Below are 17,551 nucleotides of genomic sequence, written 5' to 3'. Positions count from 1 at the left end.
ATGATTGCTATCGTAAGTTAATCCGTCATTGTATGTGATCTTCTTACGCAGCCCTCAGAATGTAAATTACATCACGAGAAAGGCAGCATCGGGTCGTCGCTTATAGCGGCGATTCCGCGAACTACATCGTGTCTGCCACGACTGCGGACGCTGCACGCTGGAGTGGCTCACTTGGACACAGTACAATTGGACACAGTGCAGATGGACACGTTGCAAATGGACACAAACACGGTTTATTTGGGACACAGGAATTTTATGCCGTAAAGTTGTACACCGCAAAGTTTTGTACACCGTAAAGTTGTACACCGTACATTTCTATACCCTTCCGTTTAGGGCACCCCTACCGATAGGGCGGGTGCGGGAGAAGAGCCGAAAGCCCCCTTGTGTGTGTGTGAGTGTGTGTGTGCGCGCGCGCGTGTGTGTGGGGGGGGGGGGCACGGTTACGGTGTACAAATGTACAACTTTACGTTGTACAACTTTGTGGTGTACAACTTTACGGTGTACAACTTTACGGTGTAGAAATGTACGGTGTACATTATTTTGTGTCCATTTGCAACGTGTCCATTTGCACTTTGTCTAATTGTACTGTGTCCAAGTGAAGGCCACTCTCGCACCCGTATGCACAATGTATTGTGGCGGATAAATTACCGCCACATGAACTACTAAATTATGATTTAAAATGTCTTTAAAAGTTGTGTAATAAATATATAAAGGCATTTATTGTAGATATCTTAAACCAATTCTTGTACTAATCTTGAAGATATATGTATAAGAGACATTCTTAACCTCTAGAGGATCAACTATTTTTTAGTCAATTTTTTTAATTTTAATGCCAAAACGTTTTTATCTTTGTCAATGAGATGAACTACGAAAAAGATGACATCACTCTGGCGCTTAATATTATTAGGCTTTTAGTTCGAAAAAAGTGCTTTTTTTGTTGTATTTGAACTTTATATTATTGTTTATCAGTAAAATGATCGTTTAGCGTCATTTGTTATAAAAATATGTTAAAAAGTATGTATATGAAAGCATAATTATGTTACACTTTGTGAAGTATGACACACTATATAAAATATTATTATACAAATTAACGTATCAGTTTATTTCGAAATAAATGCATATATTAGGTGTACAAATGTGATGTACCCACCAAGTTACATGTAACGTGCTTGTTAGTTATAATTTCCCACTTAACAATGTAATTGTAATATAACACGTGTTATATTACATTTATATTATTGAGTGGGAAATTACAAACAACAAGCACGTTACATGTAACTTTGTGTGGGTAAAGTGTCATTAAAATAATATATCAATTTATTTCGAAATAAATGCATATATTATGATAAAAGAAATAATTTTAACTAAATGAAATGTAGTTATTCGGTAAACTTAATTATAGACCTAATATTATGCTTATGGTCAGGGGGAGATTAAGATATCTTGTATAGATTTTTCATTTATATATCTTTGGCATGTCTAATTCAAAAATTTTTTAAACATTTTTTAAGATGTCTTTTAGCTGTATTTTAGAAATTCTATAAAGATATCTTCAACAAAATTTTCTTAGATATTTTTTAGAAATGTCTTGAAGACATCTTGAATAAGATGTTTTTTTCGATTTTTACAAAATATCAATGCTTACTGGGCTTTTAGTAATCGATTGTACAATTTTTTATATACAAAGCTCAAAAAGCATTGGTTATCGGAATCGCGAATAACATTTAGTGATTTTTATAGATTCGCTAAGAATTTGTAGAAAAATGTAAAAGTTCAATATTTTATATTTTGATAGTCACTGCACGTAAAAAAATTTTAATTTTACTATTACGCAAACTACTACTTCATTTATGTAATTATATATTAACGGTTAATACTATTGCTTTATAAAAGCTTGAATTATTGCTTTTCGATTTATATACAGGGTGATTCAAAATAACTATATGTCCTTGCATAGACGTATTCTTAGTAATATTCTGAGTCAATTTTTTCTTTCGCAAAAAATTATCCAGAGCTTAGATTTCTAGATATAATAAGAAATAGTTTACGTATCCTGAATCGGATACAAGAGGTAAGCAGGGGTGGCACAACTCACCGCTGCTCGTGGGCACCACGAGCACTGCGAGGCGTCTGCTGCGCTCAATAATCGATAATCATCTCAATTATCTTTAACACAGATTTTTAATACAAATTTAAAATTAATTTTCTATCATCTAAATAATTACGTAGAATACTCAAATTGATTGCTAGAATGTCAAATTTTTTGCTCTCCGGGTCTCCATGTATGCATTTCCAACATATTCTTCAACAAATTATAATAGTAAATCATATTAATCAATATTTTTATTTTTAAGTTGCCGCGTTTCCAGACACATATTCGACAGTGTTACCACACAATAACCAATAAAGTCAGTTGTCTGCTTGCTTAGCTGAGCTCGATGTCAGCTGACATCGAGTAACTAGTAAACACGCGTTGTGTGTTCGTCGAGTAAATACGCGTTTCTTTCTTCGAATAATTTTGACGCGCCGAGTGATTAGTAATGTTTAATAGTTAAATGTTTCGTACTATTTTTTTGATGTGTAAATAAATTCGGTCAAGTGAGTGAACAGAGTGTGTGTGTGAATGTGTGTGTGTGTGTGTAAATGAATGAACCCAGCAAACACAGAACATTGCAGCAACATTGCGACAATGTTGTAATATTGCTGTGTGTGTGTAAATGAATGAACCCAGCAAACACAGAACATTGCAGCAACATTGCGACAATGTTGTAATATTGCTGTGATGTTGCTACAATGTTATAACATTGCCGCAATGTTGCTGCTATGTTCTGTGTTTGCTGGGAAGTGATAAAATGTAAGAAGAAAGAAAAAAAGACTTTTAATCCGATAAACTAAAGGATAGATCGTGAGAACAATCAATTGGTTGCAGGATGGTACGTGCGTAAACAGGTTCAAACAAGTTCTCTTCCCCCTCTCTCTCCTCTCTCTCTCTCTCTCTCTCTCTCTCTCTCTCTCTCTCTCTCTCTCTCTCTCTCTCTCTCTCTTTGTCACCTATTCATTTCTTCCTTTATTACATAATATTCGGGTGATTCAAAATACTAAATACCGTTAAAGATAATTGAGATGATTATCGATTATTGAGCGCAGCAGATGCCTCGCGGTGCTCGTGGTGCCTGCGAGCAGCGGTGAGTTGTGCCACCCCTGCTTACCTCTTGTATCCGATTCAGGATACGTAAACTATTTCTTATTATATCTAGAAATCTAAGCTCTGGATAATTTTTTGCGAAAGAAAAAGTTGACTCAGAATATTACTAAGAATACGTCTATGCAAGGACATATAGTTATTTTGAATCACCCTGTATATATATATATATATACGTCCAGAGGCAGTTTCCGGGACCAAAAATTAAATTGCTTAAAAATATTATTAAAATATCTCTCTTAACGTAATTTACCTACCCCCTGAGGAAAACAAATGTACTCCTATTTGTTTTCAGAAAAAAAATAATTTGGTAGTTTCCAGGACCGTGTATTATATAGATTGGTAGATTCCGGGACTCTGGTAGTTTCCAAGACATAGTTTGGAATGGCAGTTACCGGGACATTCCCTTTTTTCTATCTAACAGTACATTTAAAGATAAAAATCATTTAAAAGAATAAATATCAAATTAATATCAAAATATTTATTAATTTAAGATATTTTGATTTAATTATAAACTGATAACAGTTATATATAGATATTAAATTATACGATCATAATGTTTTATATAATACAATATAATCCATTAAGTCCCATAACGAAACAATATCGAAAGCGTGTTAACGCAGTTCCTGGCAATGTTCCTAGTAATGAATTTTGCAACAAAAAGTTGCAAAAAAATTTTTTTAACAATTTATTATAAACAACTTAACAAATAATCATCCTAGACTAAAATAAACCACTCCAATTGATTCTAATAAAACATTTATCATAAACATCGTCCAAAAAGACGATGCAACCAAATTTACAATAAAGCAACAAATCAATTAAAACAAAAAACATTAAAGATTTATTTATTAATTTCTCAGTATACAGCAGTAACAGCAGTAATTCGATAGATATTATTCCACCATAAAAAATCTATTAATATGTGTATCAATAAGTTATTGATAATTATTTGATTAGATAAATATATATGATGATTATTTTATTGTAGGCTTCTTAGTTTTTTTCGCCATGGGATTCGTTTTGCCGTGGGACTTAATGAGTTAGTGAACTATTTGTTGTACCCCTCGTTGTGAGTACGCTTTGGGATCGCTGCCAGAGATCTCGCGAGAAAGGTATTTCGTCACATACACCGTTATTTGTCTTGAACACTTTTATTCTTGTATTCAGTTACAATGGGTAGATCGCGACCCCGCAAGGCAGAGTGTCGCGTCTATTAGCTCGTTGTCCACGACCCCGCAAAGCAGAGTGTCGTGGTTGTATATTTACAATAAGTTATCTCGGCGATACACGACCCCGCAAAGCAGAGTGCCGTGTGTAGTCTTAGTTTGTCTACTTCGGATTGACCCCATCCTCACCTTCTTTCGCCGGTTTATATATCCGATAATTCGGTAGTTGGATCGAAAGAAAGGGCGGATTGAGTGAGGGCGTAAATCGGTCAGTATTCCAAATTATTGCTTAGACAGCAAGTGCTGTCTAAGGAGCATTGCGCTAATTGTCGAGCGGATTGCGCGAAACTTCGCGCGATGCGCTCGATGCTGACTGCTGCTGACCGACTTACGTCATCGTGTTACTGACACCTTATCGTTATGAGTGTGTCACTCATAACATATTCATTGACAACTTTTCGGCAACAGAACAACAGAAATATTGTATATATAGAACATTATCTGTAAAACTTGTATACTATAAAAATTAACTTATTTATAATATATTTTAATGTTTCTGCAAATATCATGAGAAATTGACATTAATAATTGCCACATTTAATATAAATAAAATTATTACTGTATACAAAAATAAGCCAAAACTTTTCTTTCTACATTTGTCAATAAGGAATAGCCTATTTTTACTATCTTAACTTTACCAATACGAAAAAGTTTATAATCAGTTTGTAACGACCGTTTTTCGCGCGAACTTTTAGCTCGTCGGGAAAAGGGCTAGGGCGAAAAAGGGTTCAGAGATAGCAAAACGTGGCGGTTGATCGGTACAATTTTATTACTTATTCTCTATTACATGGAGTTCGCGAATATTTACAACGGATGAAGAATCTACAAAATCTTGTTGCGCGTTATATACAGTGGTATTTTACAATGATCAGCGACGGGGCGCGTGATCGCCAGCCGATCGGCTGTTCGGCCCGGTGAGACAACTACGGTGCGCAGTGCGGGGGGCGGTACGCGCCTCGCGCTCGGTGCTCCGAGTTTGATGATCGGCGGATGTGCGGCGCGGGGACGTTACGCTCGGTCTCGGATGTTCGGTGACCGGCGGGCGCGCGGTGCGGACGCATATGTCTCGCGTTTCCGACGTTTCTCCGAATTACCTCGTCAATTCCGTGAAGTGTGGCGAGTTTTCAGGGAACGGCGTCGGCCCTGAGAACGCTCGGGGGGAGATGGAGAACACTCCGTGCCGGTTACCGGGCTGTGAGGATGTCGTCGGTGAGGATTTTTAGCTAGCTTCCGAGAGCTTTCGGCGGAGACAGAGTACGCTCTACCCCCGTGGCTTGCTAGCGAGGAAGGAAAAGAGTCGAGCTAGGCCGAGAACTCTCGGCGATGATGGAGAACACTCCACCGTTTTCTGGCTCGTAAGGTTCAGGCTTCTCGTCGGAACGAGTCGGACGGGATAACGAAAAGTGAAGTCTACGGCTGCCGGGCGGCCTTATATATGGTTCCCGGCAGCCGTTTGGGAATCTTCGGCGGTCCTCGGCCTCCTCTCAGTGACGCAGATCGGGATGCTGGCTCGAGAGGAGGGAGGCTGTATGCCCCCGAGATGCGCGTCATCTCGGTGGTGTGGAGCTTTTATAGTGGACACGCTTGCCCGATATTCGGCCCGGCGGATAGTCGGCCGGGCCCCGCGGTCGTTGTCAGCCGCTAGTAACGTGGTGCGTTACAAATTTTGTATATGATTATATTTCTAAATTTAAGAGGTCATTATGTCCTTATGTCCTAGAACGTGCCATACATAAAGAAATGCATATAAATTGTATGGCATATTCCACAACTTGTGTAGATAAGATAAAAGTAATATATTTATTCCTATTTGCAACAAGTATTTGTATCATTTTATAATATCTATAACTAAATTATAAGTTGATAAATGTAAAGTAGTTGATAATATGCGTTGCTTATGAGTACGCTAGATAACATCATGATGTAGGTAGCAATAATTAAACTCATAGCGTTATATTGTAGAAGATCTATCAATATGCGTTGAGTTGTAGAAAATTCATAACATTTGACTATAATGAAGCTTCTAATATAGTGCTAACTAATATACTGCGACCTGCATTGAGATATTAACTAGTTGAAAATATTCCTCAGTTGTTCTATATTTTTTAACATTGCTTAATTGTTAATTTATAGAGATTAAGTTATAAAGGTGTAACGGACCGTATTTCCTACGCGGACTTTTTATAATTCGCCGGGGATCGGGTGTAAGAAAGGTGTCTCCCTGAGACAATAAACTTTTCGGTTTTTAGTAAAATAACAGAATAATATATTTTAACTCGAAACGTATTTACAATATATACAGATGAATATAATGATGTATGTATAGCGCGTTGCTCGGTCGTATCAGCTGTTTTTCTCCACTCGTGTGGATAGCCCGGTGGGGGTCGCGGTGTGCGGCGACGAGCCGGCGGGCAATGCCCCAAGACACGTAGCGACGTTTCGTGGCGCGGCGAGGTGAGCGGTACGACGAGCGGTAATCGCCGGTGCCTCGAGATCGGTAGTGCGCAGTACGCGGTGTGAAGCGCGGAGTATTGTGACGTGCGATGATTTTGACTTTGCGTCTGGTAATCGGGGAAAAGGCGCCGGTCGATCTCGAGATCTCTCGAAGGATACGGAGAACTCTCCACCCCGTTTTTCGTTCGAGCCGGATGATCGGGCGGTCCACGGAAATATCCGTAGCCAAGAATTCTCGGCGAAGGCGGAGGACGCTCTACCCTCGTGTACGGAATTGAGTCTTAGGAATCGAGAATGTGATCGGCACCGAGAGCTCTCGGTTAAAGCAGAGAACGCTCTACCCTACTTGTTGTATCGCAGGAATCTTCTCATGATCGTACTCTGGTCGGGATCGGACTACCAGCGTACGGTTCGGAGCGAGAAGTTTCGCAGCCTCCACCGGAGCGGCTTTTTATACCCGCTCGGGTGAAGGATCGGGGATCCTCGTGGTTCTTCGGGTTTTCCCGCGCTTGTTCCCCCTCCTTCATGGAGGTTGGGAGAGCGCAAGGAAATACGCGGAGCGGAGACGGTGATCGTCTCGACGCTTTTTTCTGTGCGGCGTTTAGGACGGGCCGGTGCCCGTTTCGCGGCCCGGCGGGTGTTCGGCCGGCGGGCCGTACGCGGTCGGTGGTGCCGGCGGACGGGAGGTTCGTTACAAAGGTTAAGTTATAAAGGTCTTAAACATATTGTTCATGAAAAATAAGAATTTTTATTGCAAATAGAAATATATTGTATCTTTTTTTAAATCCGCCCGCGTCCTGGAACATGCCATACAATTTATAACATTTCCCTTTGTATGGCATATTCCAGGACATAATCTCTTAAATTTAAGAAAATATTCGTCTACAAAACTGATTAGAAACTTTTTTATATTGGTAAAGTTAAGATAAATCAATAATGAATAGCCAATTTTTACTATTTTAAGTTTATTAATATGAAAAAGTTTATAATTAGTTTTGTATACGATTATTTTTCTAAATTTAAAAAGTTATGTCCTGGAATATACCATACATAAGAAAATGCATATAAATTGTATGGCATGTTCCAGGACATGTGTAGATAAAAAAAAGTAATATATATGTAACAATTTGCAATAACTATTTGCATTTTTTTATAAACAATACGTTTAAAAAACTCTATTTATAACTAAATTAATAACAAAATTATAAGTCAATAAATGCAAAGTAGTTGATAATATGCGTTGCTTATAAGTACGCTTGATAACATCATGTAGATAGCAATAATTAAATTCATAGCGTTATATTGCAAAAAATTTCTCAATAAGTTAAGTTGTAGAAAATTCATTACATTTGACCATAATGAAGCTTCTAATATACTGCTACCTGCATTGAGATATTAACTAGTCGAAACTATTTCTCAGTTGTTCTATATTTTTTAACATTGCTTAATTGTTAATTTATAGAGATTAAGTTATAAAGGTCTTTTTAAACATATTGTTCATGAAAAATAAGAATTTTTATTGCATATAGACTATATTGTATTTTTTTTTTAATCCGCCTGCGTCCTGGCACATGCCATACAAGTTATATACGTTTCCTTATGTATGGCATGTTCCAGGATATAACATCTTAAATTTAGGAAAATACTCGTTTACAAAACTGATTAAAAACTTGTTCGTATTGGTAAAGTTAAAATAGTAAAAGTTGGTTATTTACTATTGACAAATATAGAAAAGAAGTTTTGGCTTATTTTTATATACGATAATAATTTTATTTATTTTAAATGCTACAATTATTAATGTAATCCATTTTCCATAATATTAGCAGAAACATTAAAATATGTTATAGATAAATTAATTTTTAAAGTATACAAGTTTTGCAGATAATATTATCTATATATCCAATATTTGTTATTCTGTTGCCAAAAAATTGTTAAATAAACAGTTCACTAACACATTAAGTCCCATGGCGAAACAAGTCGCGATATCGAAAAAATGATAAGCAGTTCCTTGCAAAGATTTTGCAACAAAAATTCAGTAGCAAAAAATTCTCTTTGAACAGTTTGTTATAAACAATTAAGAAATTAATAAATAAATAATCCTCCTAGACTAAAATAAACTATGCAAATTGATTCTACGCGAAAACCAACTACGAAAATATGTATAATATGTTTATGTAAATATCCTCATTTATGCACACAGAAATTTTTCATAAATTTTTTGTAATAAATGGGGCATTTGCATGGACACATTATAAACCTTTATCGGTAATGATATGGCATCTGACGGTAAACCTATAACGGACATACATATATACACATGTATATACAGGGTATACACATGTGTATCCCAAAACGCTATAATTAAAAGTGTTTTGCTTAACTACTTTTTAAGTTATAAAACTTGAATGTTACAGTACCGCTGGCATTAGCATTGCCCAAAGTGTACCACGTGGAGGTTGCTTAATCCGATTTACACCTCTTGTGTGTGTGTGTGTGTGTGTGTGTGTGTGTGTGTGTGTGTGTGTGTGTGTGTGTGTGTGTGTGTGTGTGTGTGTGTGTGTGTGTTTGTAACGTATAATATTTCAGAGAATAACACCAGCTATGCTTGAAAGAGTTCGTAACAATTTTGACGAAAGATTGCGTTTATGTATCCAAGAAGGGGAACGCGTTTTTGAACACCTACAATAAAATATTTTTTCATTTTTAGGTATCCACATCAAGACGTAAACACGATCGTTCACACACACACACACGAGGTGTAAATCCGACCGAGCAACCTCCACGTGATACATCTTAGATAATGCTAATGCCGGCGGTATTGTAACTTTTAAATCCTATAACTCAAAAAGTAGTTAAGCAAAACACTTTTAATTATAGTATTTTGCTTAACTACTTTTTGAATTATAAGACTTAAAAGTTACAATACCGCCGGAAATCTCTCGAGATGAGCTACAAGAATATGTAATGAAAAGTAGGAGGTTTCATTAAAAAAATTAAGTTGATATACAAATGTTCTTCAAATTTGATTTCAAGATCAAGGTCAAGATCACCATCTTATGTCCCCTTTGAAGCCATACAACTTTTTTTTGAAACATTTTTCTATACGATCGCTCCCTGCAAAGTTACAAGGGGTGATAGATTAAAATAGGACACCTTGTATAGATATACTAATTTGAGCTAAGACGGAGGAAAAATTGAAAAAAATAATAAATAAAGTCATGGAACGAGCATCTCAATATGGAGTAAAATTTAATTACAATAAATGTAATATTAATGTGGCTAAAATACGGTATTTGGGTCATGCATTAACCGGAACAGATATAAAGATTGATGAATCAAAAGTAAAAGCAATAAAGGAAATGAACGAGCCTAAGAATAAAAAAGAATTATTAACATTTTTAGAAACAGTTAACTATGTTGCAAAATTTATACCTAATAGTTCGCAAATAACTGCTGGTTTAAAACAGTTTGTTTTAAAAAAGTATGTACCTTTTATATGGAATATAACTCAACAAAAAGCATTTGACAAATTAAAAGAAATGTTATGTGAACCACCGGTGCTGGCATATTTTGATGTTAGTAAGCCAATTGTATTAAGCGTAGACGCTTCAAGTGAAGATTCTAAGGTGCGTAATTTTTCAAGATGGGAGACCAATAGCTTATGGATCGACAGCGTTAACACAAATAGAAAAACTATACAGTCAAATAGACAAAGAGTGTCTTGCAATATTATATGGATGTACAAAATTTAATCAGTATTTTTTGGACAACATTTTACTGTGGAAAGAGATCATAAGCCATTAATCTCTATTTTTAACACGCCATTAAACAAATGCCCTCCGCAATTACAAAGAATGAAAATAAGCTTGCAAAATTTTGATTTTGAATTAAAATACATTCTAGGGAAAGAAATTATAGTAGATCATCTAACAAGGGAACAGAACTGTCCCTCACCAATTTTAATGAGCTTTGGATATGTTGCAGAACATAACAAAGTATTAGATCCATATTTTTTTTGACCGCGTATTTCGACGTTTAGGGGTTGAAACCACCCCTCGAAAATTACGCATTTTTTCGTCTTTGGCGAATATCTTTGAAAATACAAAATTTATGAAAAAATGTTTTATACAAAAGTTTTATGGTATTTTATACTCTTTACAATGGTATATTTAGATTTTCCAAAAATTTCAAACTTTTTAATTTACCCCACTCCCACCCCTTTTTTTTAATTTTGAAAATTTTGTAAGGACAAAAATTAAAGAGCATTAAAAGCCAAATCCATCCAAATATAATAATTTATGAATTCCATTATTCTCAATTATTGGCAAAACGAGATGATAATCTCGTGCTATAGGCGCCGCACTAGAAGTTGCATTATTTCTTTAGTTGCGTCACATTCAATAACTGTCTCTCTTGCGTATATTTTTATATTAGAACATAAAAAATCTTAATTACATAATACTCAACGTATTACACGATATAAAGTATAAATGCATATATATAACAAAAGTAGCATATATATACGTATGTGCGTACGTACATTTTCATTGTTACAAATGCGAATATAGGTTAATGTAAAGAAAAATATTTTTTTAATATTTAAAACTGCAAATACAATATAACAAAATATATAATATTAAGAGAAAAGTATAAAATATAAACTGCAATAATTATTTGCATAATTATATTATTTACACTATATGCACATAGCACACTCTAATAATAAAGATAATATAATTATATAATTTAATTTAATGAGTTTGAAAATACATTTATACGGATATACGTATATATACATTTTGCACACGGACGAATTTAATATCAGTGTTGATAGACAGGCCGGTTGTTCTCGCGCAGGCGCATCACGTGAAACTTCAGTAAAATATCCGTTAGTAATAGGAAGGAGATCTTTGGACTCCATACAATTTTTTTACAAATTTATAAAAACGTTAATACTTTTTGTATATTTAACACGCACGCATTTATTTGCATATCGTTTGCATGTATATTTGTATATACACATTCAACAAAATTAAGGAATTAAAAATAATTTGCATTTAACAATAAAAATCAACTCAAAAACGAAAAAGAAAAGGTAAATTTATGGAATAAAACATATTTTTAAATTAAAATAAAATATTTTATTTGACGGAACTCATACAGAATACCGACATTTGTCACAAGGCTAAGAGAAAACCGCCAAAAAATCTTACCAAAATAAAATACGATATTTATTATTCTATTTAATTTAATTTAAACGAGAAAATATACATGCATGTTTAATATATAAAAGGTGTTAACGTTTTTATAAATTTGCAAAAAAATTATATGGAGATCAAAGATCTCCTTCCTATTGACAAGAAACCCTTTCCTTCCAATAAAAATGTACGTACGCACATACGTGTACACACATACACGCACGCACGCACGCAGGCACGCACACGCACACACACACACATCATATATATGTATATTATGTATACAATATAAGTAATTATTGTGAGTTATCAAGAGACACGGTAGTGGCTTGTTACATTTCCACGGAAAAAAATATTTTTCTTCAATTTGACTATTCAGGCGGATCGATATTGTAATTTCTAATTTCCGTGGTCAACTGTTCATATTGAGTGCAACGTGTATATGTATATGCTCTACATTAGGTCTGTCCAAATTCAAATTGCGAACCGAACACATTTTTACTTCTCGATAGAGACGGAGAATGTCTATCCTTTTTATTGTTAGTTTACTCTCTCTCTCTCTCTCTCTCTCTCTCTCTCTCTCTCTCTCTCTCTCTCTCTCTCTCTCTGTCTCACTCTATCGAGATTGATGTTGGACACAAACCTCTACACGAATATTGTTTGAGTTGGAGGGTAATACAGAACGGAATTAAAAATGTCGGTAAGTTATTGATTTTTTAATTCCGTTCAGGCGGCGCTGGTTGCACCGTCAGAGTTCGGTTTCAGCTTTAGAATCCCTTTAAGAGGAAATTCAACAATAAGCCCAGCAAACACAGAATATAGACGCAACGTTGCACAGAAGTAACATGTGAGATAACAGATGTTACGTTACAATTATGTTAATGCAATCTAGATTGTTATCCGAGTACAATATAACGGTTTTATATTAATTTTTACATTTTTTTGTTATTTACTCGCAATATTGAAATAATAGTAACATAACAACACTTATATAACGGATTTTATATTAAAGTTATATTGATATTATATAATATTTTATGTAATATTCGTATTGCGCAATACAGATCTATTATATTGATATTATATTTAAATTACGCGAGAAAGCTTTCGGCAGTGCCATTTCGTGATGCGCTACACATATCCGCTGCCGCTGTTCCGACAGAACGAGTCTGATGGTGCCGGTGTACTCGAGCAATGCTGACTTGAGTGTGATTGTGGTTAACGCGGCGATGCGACGATTCTGAATTTCAGCGCGATCCAGACCATCCACCAAGCGCAAGGAAGTCTTATCGCTGTTTCTTGCTACATGAGACACAAGATCTATTTTATCCTTTTTATTTTTCCATTAAATATTGTACTAAATTTACAATTTGGCAGTAGAAAATATTGTACAGCTATATTTTGTAATTATTTTCAATAATATGTAATTGATCATTCCAGATATTCAGTTTGCAAGATTGAGATTAGTCTGTAAATTTATAGCAAATTTAATAAAATCATTAATCTCAATATGAGATTACAGTCATATAATTAAAATATAATTGTTGCATAACATTTATGTTTTATCTCAGTTACATGTTATATTTATATAATATAACTATAACATTGTATGAGTGGGAAATTACAATTAACATAAACGTTACATGTAACGCACATATTATATTGCATGTTACTTCCCGTTTTATTGTGCCAACATTGATGTTATGTAACTGTGTTTGCTGGGAAGGAATGAAAGTAAAAAACTGCAAGAACTTACTCGTTTCCTTCGTTCTGGACATTCTTATAAATAGACAATATTTTAACGCCGTACATTTCGTCAATTTGTACATTACATCAAATGTTATGCTATGTCTGTACACTATCGCAGTTAAATTTGAACTGAACATTGGAGACGACAATAAAAACGAAGCGTTATGATTCTATCACACCGATACAATACTTAAGTCAAATTTATGATGCTGTTGTATATATCACTCAAATTTTCTATATCTTTTTGCAGATGAATTGCATGCTGATTTTTTTTCATAAAAAACATTTCGGCGATCTCTCTTTTTTTCCGATTCTTTTTTGAATGTAGAATTAAATAGTGTTTTCCATTTAAAGTTGTGGTTATGCGATGCTTACTAACCACCGAGAGATTACTTTCATGCTTTTTCATATTATTAATGTGTTCTTTAATGCGAATGCCTAAGTGACGTTTTGTTTATCCTATGTCCCTTGCTTTGCAATCCATACAATAAATACGATACACTATTTCTTTTCTGCTATTGTTTTTCATCTGATTTTTTCCTCTTTTAATCAAGCAATTCAATTTTTGGGGATGGTAAAAACAGTATTTAAACGCCGCACATTAACCTAATTTATCTAATCTGCGACTTATGCCCTCACTAAAACCTTTTACATAAAGTAGCGTAATACATTTTGTAAGATCAAACTCTGTCTGCTGGTTTGTTGTCATGCTTACTTAATTCAATTATTCTTTTATTCACAAATTTATTAATTATTGCCAGGGGAAAACTATTGTTTACTAAAATATCCTTGACAATTTTTAAATTATTTTTGTAGAACCTATTGTTCAATAGCAAAATTGCTCGATTTACTAAGCTCGTGGTGATATTGATCTTATATTTAAAGGGACGGCTAGAGAAAAAATTTATATATCTGCCAGAGGAGGTAGGTTTGCAATTGGTAATCAACTTGTTGTCATCTCTAATTATCATGGCATCTAAAAATGCAATGCCGTCGTGAGATTCAAGTTCATAAGTGAACTTGAATCTCACGACGGCAACTGTAATTGTGTGTGATAACTATTAAAAAATACTCAAAACGTGTTCTACTTAATTCTTAAAATCGATATGAAAACATCGTCCACATATCCATAAAATATCGGGACTTTAAATTGTAATTTGTTTAAACACTCCGTCTCTAGATCGTCCATCACGTCTTTATCATCCCCCCAAAATTGAACTGCTTGATCAAAAGAGGGGAAGATAAGATAGAAAACAATAGCAGAAAAAAATATATCGTATTGATTGCATGGATTGCGAAGCCAGGTATATAGGACAAACAAAACATCACTTAGACATCCGCATTAAAGAACACATTAATGATATAACAAAGCATGAAAGTAATCTCTCGATGGTTAGTAAGCACCGCGTCGAGCATAACCACAACTTTAAATGGAAAACACCATTAATTCTACATTCAGAAAAGAATCGGAAAAAAGAGAGATCGCCGAAATGTTAAAAAAAAAAAAAATCAGCATGCAATTCATCTGCAAAAAGATATAGAAAATTTGAGTGATATATACGACAGCATCATAAGTCGACTTAAATATTGTATCTGTGTGATAAAATCATAACGCTTCGTTTTTATTGTTGTCTCTAATATTCAGTTCAAATTTAACTGCAATAGTGTACAGACATAGCATGACATTCGATGTAACATACAAATTGACGAAATGTGCGGCGTTAAAATACTGTCTATTTATAAGAATGTCCAGAACGAAGGAAACGAGTAAATTCTTGCAGTTTTTGACTCTCATTCCTTATTGTTGAATTTCCTCTTAAACCTTCGAAAGTTTATACATTCAATCATATATATTTTATAGCAAAGGATTGAATTTGCTGGTACGAACTCACGAGCTTGCAATGTTTCCTGAAATTCTAATTTGAATCTTTCGAATTTTCACACTTGATAAGGACCTGAATTAAGGTCGAAACGTTGTGTTGTTAGAAAAATAATAAATTGGCCAGTTTGACTAATAAAGGAGTTTCAATTATTTCAAGTATCTTTTTTCCTTTTTAAGATTTTTTAAATAAGATTTTTGAATATTCTAAAAAATTATTTATGTATGCGTATATAATCATATCGCAATACAAATTGCAGGTGTCACGGCTGTACCCACAGACAGTTATACAATGCCAATAGTCTATACAGTTGGCAGTATCTTGGTAATCTTGATACTCTGTCTGATTTGCCATCGTAGACTGCGCCGTAGTATGCCGATCAATGAGTTACCGCCGCAGCGAATAATTGATGATCGGCATCATTGCTACCATCATCATGGCCTGTTGCATCATCAGTACCAAAACCACGCATCAACACACAATTTTAGTCAATATCAACTAGACCAATCAAATCCATTAAACGAAAGTGACGAGGGCGGGGCGGAAGAACTAGAGCCAGGTTATAATCAAGAGTCCAGCAGTCCTGACAGTGTATAATACCAATCACAGCATCTTGCTTGTCACATGTATACAAATTGTCTCTCGTTATTATTACATGCTGCAAAAAAGAATCCCTACAGCGCGAAAACATATCTGTGACATTGTAGAAATATTTCAATAACGTATAATAATACGAATATTGCAATAATGTTGCTGAAATATTGTAATATTAATATTTTGTAGAAAATATTGCAAGATATGGGCGGCAATATAATAATTTTATCACGGAAAAAGATAATCGATTGTAGATATTATGACATTATACTTCTGTTATTAAATGATAAATTTTAATAATTATTTATAGAATTATTTCCTTAGTAGCCGTTATACAGTGACGTTAGACAACTAACATTTACTAAAAAACATTTTTTAATATCTCACAACTCCGCCCTCAGAGAGATTGCAGTGCAACATCATAGCAATGTTGCAATGCAATGTTGCGATGGATTGCAATGTAACATCATAGCAATATTACAATGCAATGTTGCGAAACAATATTTCTGCAATAATGCAATGTTTTTGGTTTTTGCACATATATAAGCAGCGATTTTGCTACTCTTCAAAGCAACATATATCGGAGTTATAATTACATTTTAAAAACATATTATAAATATTCAAATACACACTTATTATTACAACACTGTTTCCTGAGATTTATTATTCGCGAGAGTGATTCGCAATAATAAGACTTTTCAGTAAATACAAAATTTGAGTAATTATCAATATATACTTATAGAAAAATCATACTATTAATTAATGAATTGTTGCTAGTTTCAATTATAGTTTCAATTATTTAATAGACATAGTACTTTATATATATTAGTATAATAGCTTTTCGATGTAACATGTTTTCAAATATATCTTTTAATTCCGATATATACCGTTTGAAAGAGTAATTTTTAATTATATTTTCAGATATAAATAAAAAGAAGTTTAAAATACATGTATTATGCGTTTATTTTACTATACTATATACTACATGTATCTGATTAATTATACATTGAAAGTAGAACTTAATTTGTTTACATCATCAATATCTTAATCGAACTGTTTCGCTAATAGAGTATAAAACAAAAAATATAAAATAACTTCCATATGTTTCTTTAGCAAATCAAAATAACTATAATCAAAAAGATTATAAATTAAATAACAGACCATAAAATAATCATAAATTAAGTAACTATTCGATTTGTTTCCTTAACAGATTTTTAAATAATTACGGTTTTTATTCTACGT

At 34.0% G+C, this 17,551-nt stretch overlaps 1 protein-coding gene and 1 long non-coding RNA gene across 7 annotated transcripts in view; both read left to right on the top strand.

The window, feature by feature from the left end:
* LOC105831069 (cubilin) overlaps positions 1-17,258 on the top strand; it is a 644,426-nt gene extending 627,168 nt beyond the window's left edge. For 4 of the 6 annotated variants that reach the window (XM_036291394.1, XM_036291396.1, XM_036291395.1 and 1 more), the window contains one exon: positions 15,975-17,258. In XM_036291394.1, the coding sequence (XP_036147287.1) occupies positions 15,975-16,312 (338 nt within the window). In that variant the 3' untranslated portion in view covers positions 16,313-17,258. The remainder of the gene's footprint in view (positions 1-15,974) is intronic. The other 2 variants (XR_004964459.1, XM_036291403.1) reach the window with 2 other exon arrangements.
* Positions 4,747-10,573, top strand: LOC118647150. The gene is made up of 2 exons (XR_004964463.1): positions 4,747-6,583; positions 8,367-10,573. It is a non-coding gene; the product is annotated as an uncharacterized LOC118647150 (long non-coding RNA).
* Positions 17,259-17,551: the final 293 nt, after the last annotated feature.

The sequence above is a fragment of the Monomorium pharaonis genome, chromosome 8 (assembly GCF_013373865.1).
Source record: "Monomorium pharaonis isolate MP-MQ-018 chromosome 8, ASM1337386v2, whole genome shotgun sequence".
NCBI classification, from domain to species: Eukaryota; Metazoa; Arthropoda; class Insecta; order Hymenoptera; family Formicidae; genus Monomorium; species Monomorium pharaonis.
The sequence above is the reverse complement of the archived record's forward strand: the minus strand, read 5'-3'. Positions and strand labels throughout refer to the sequence as shown.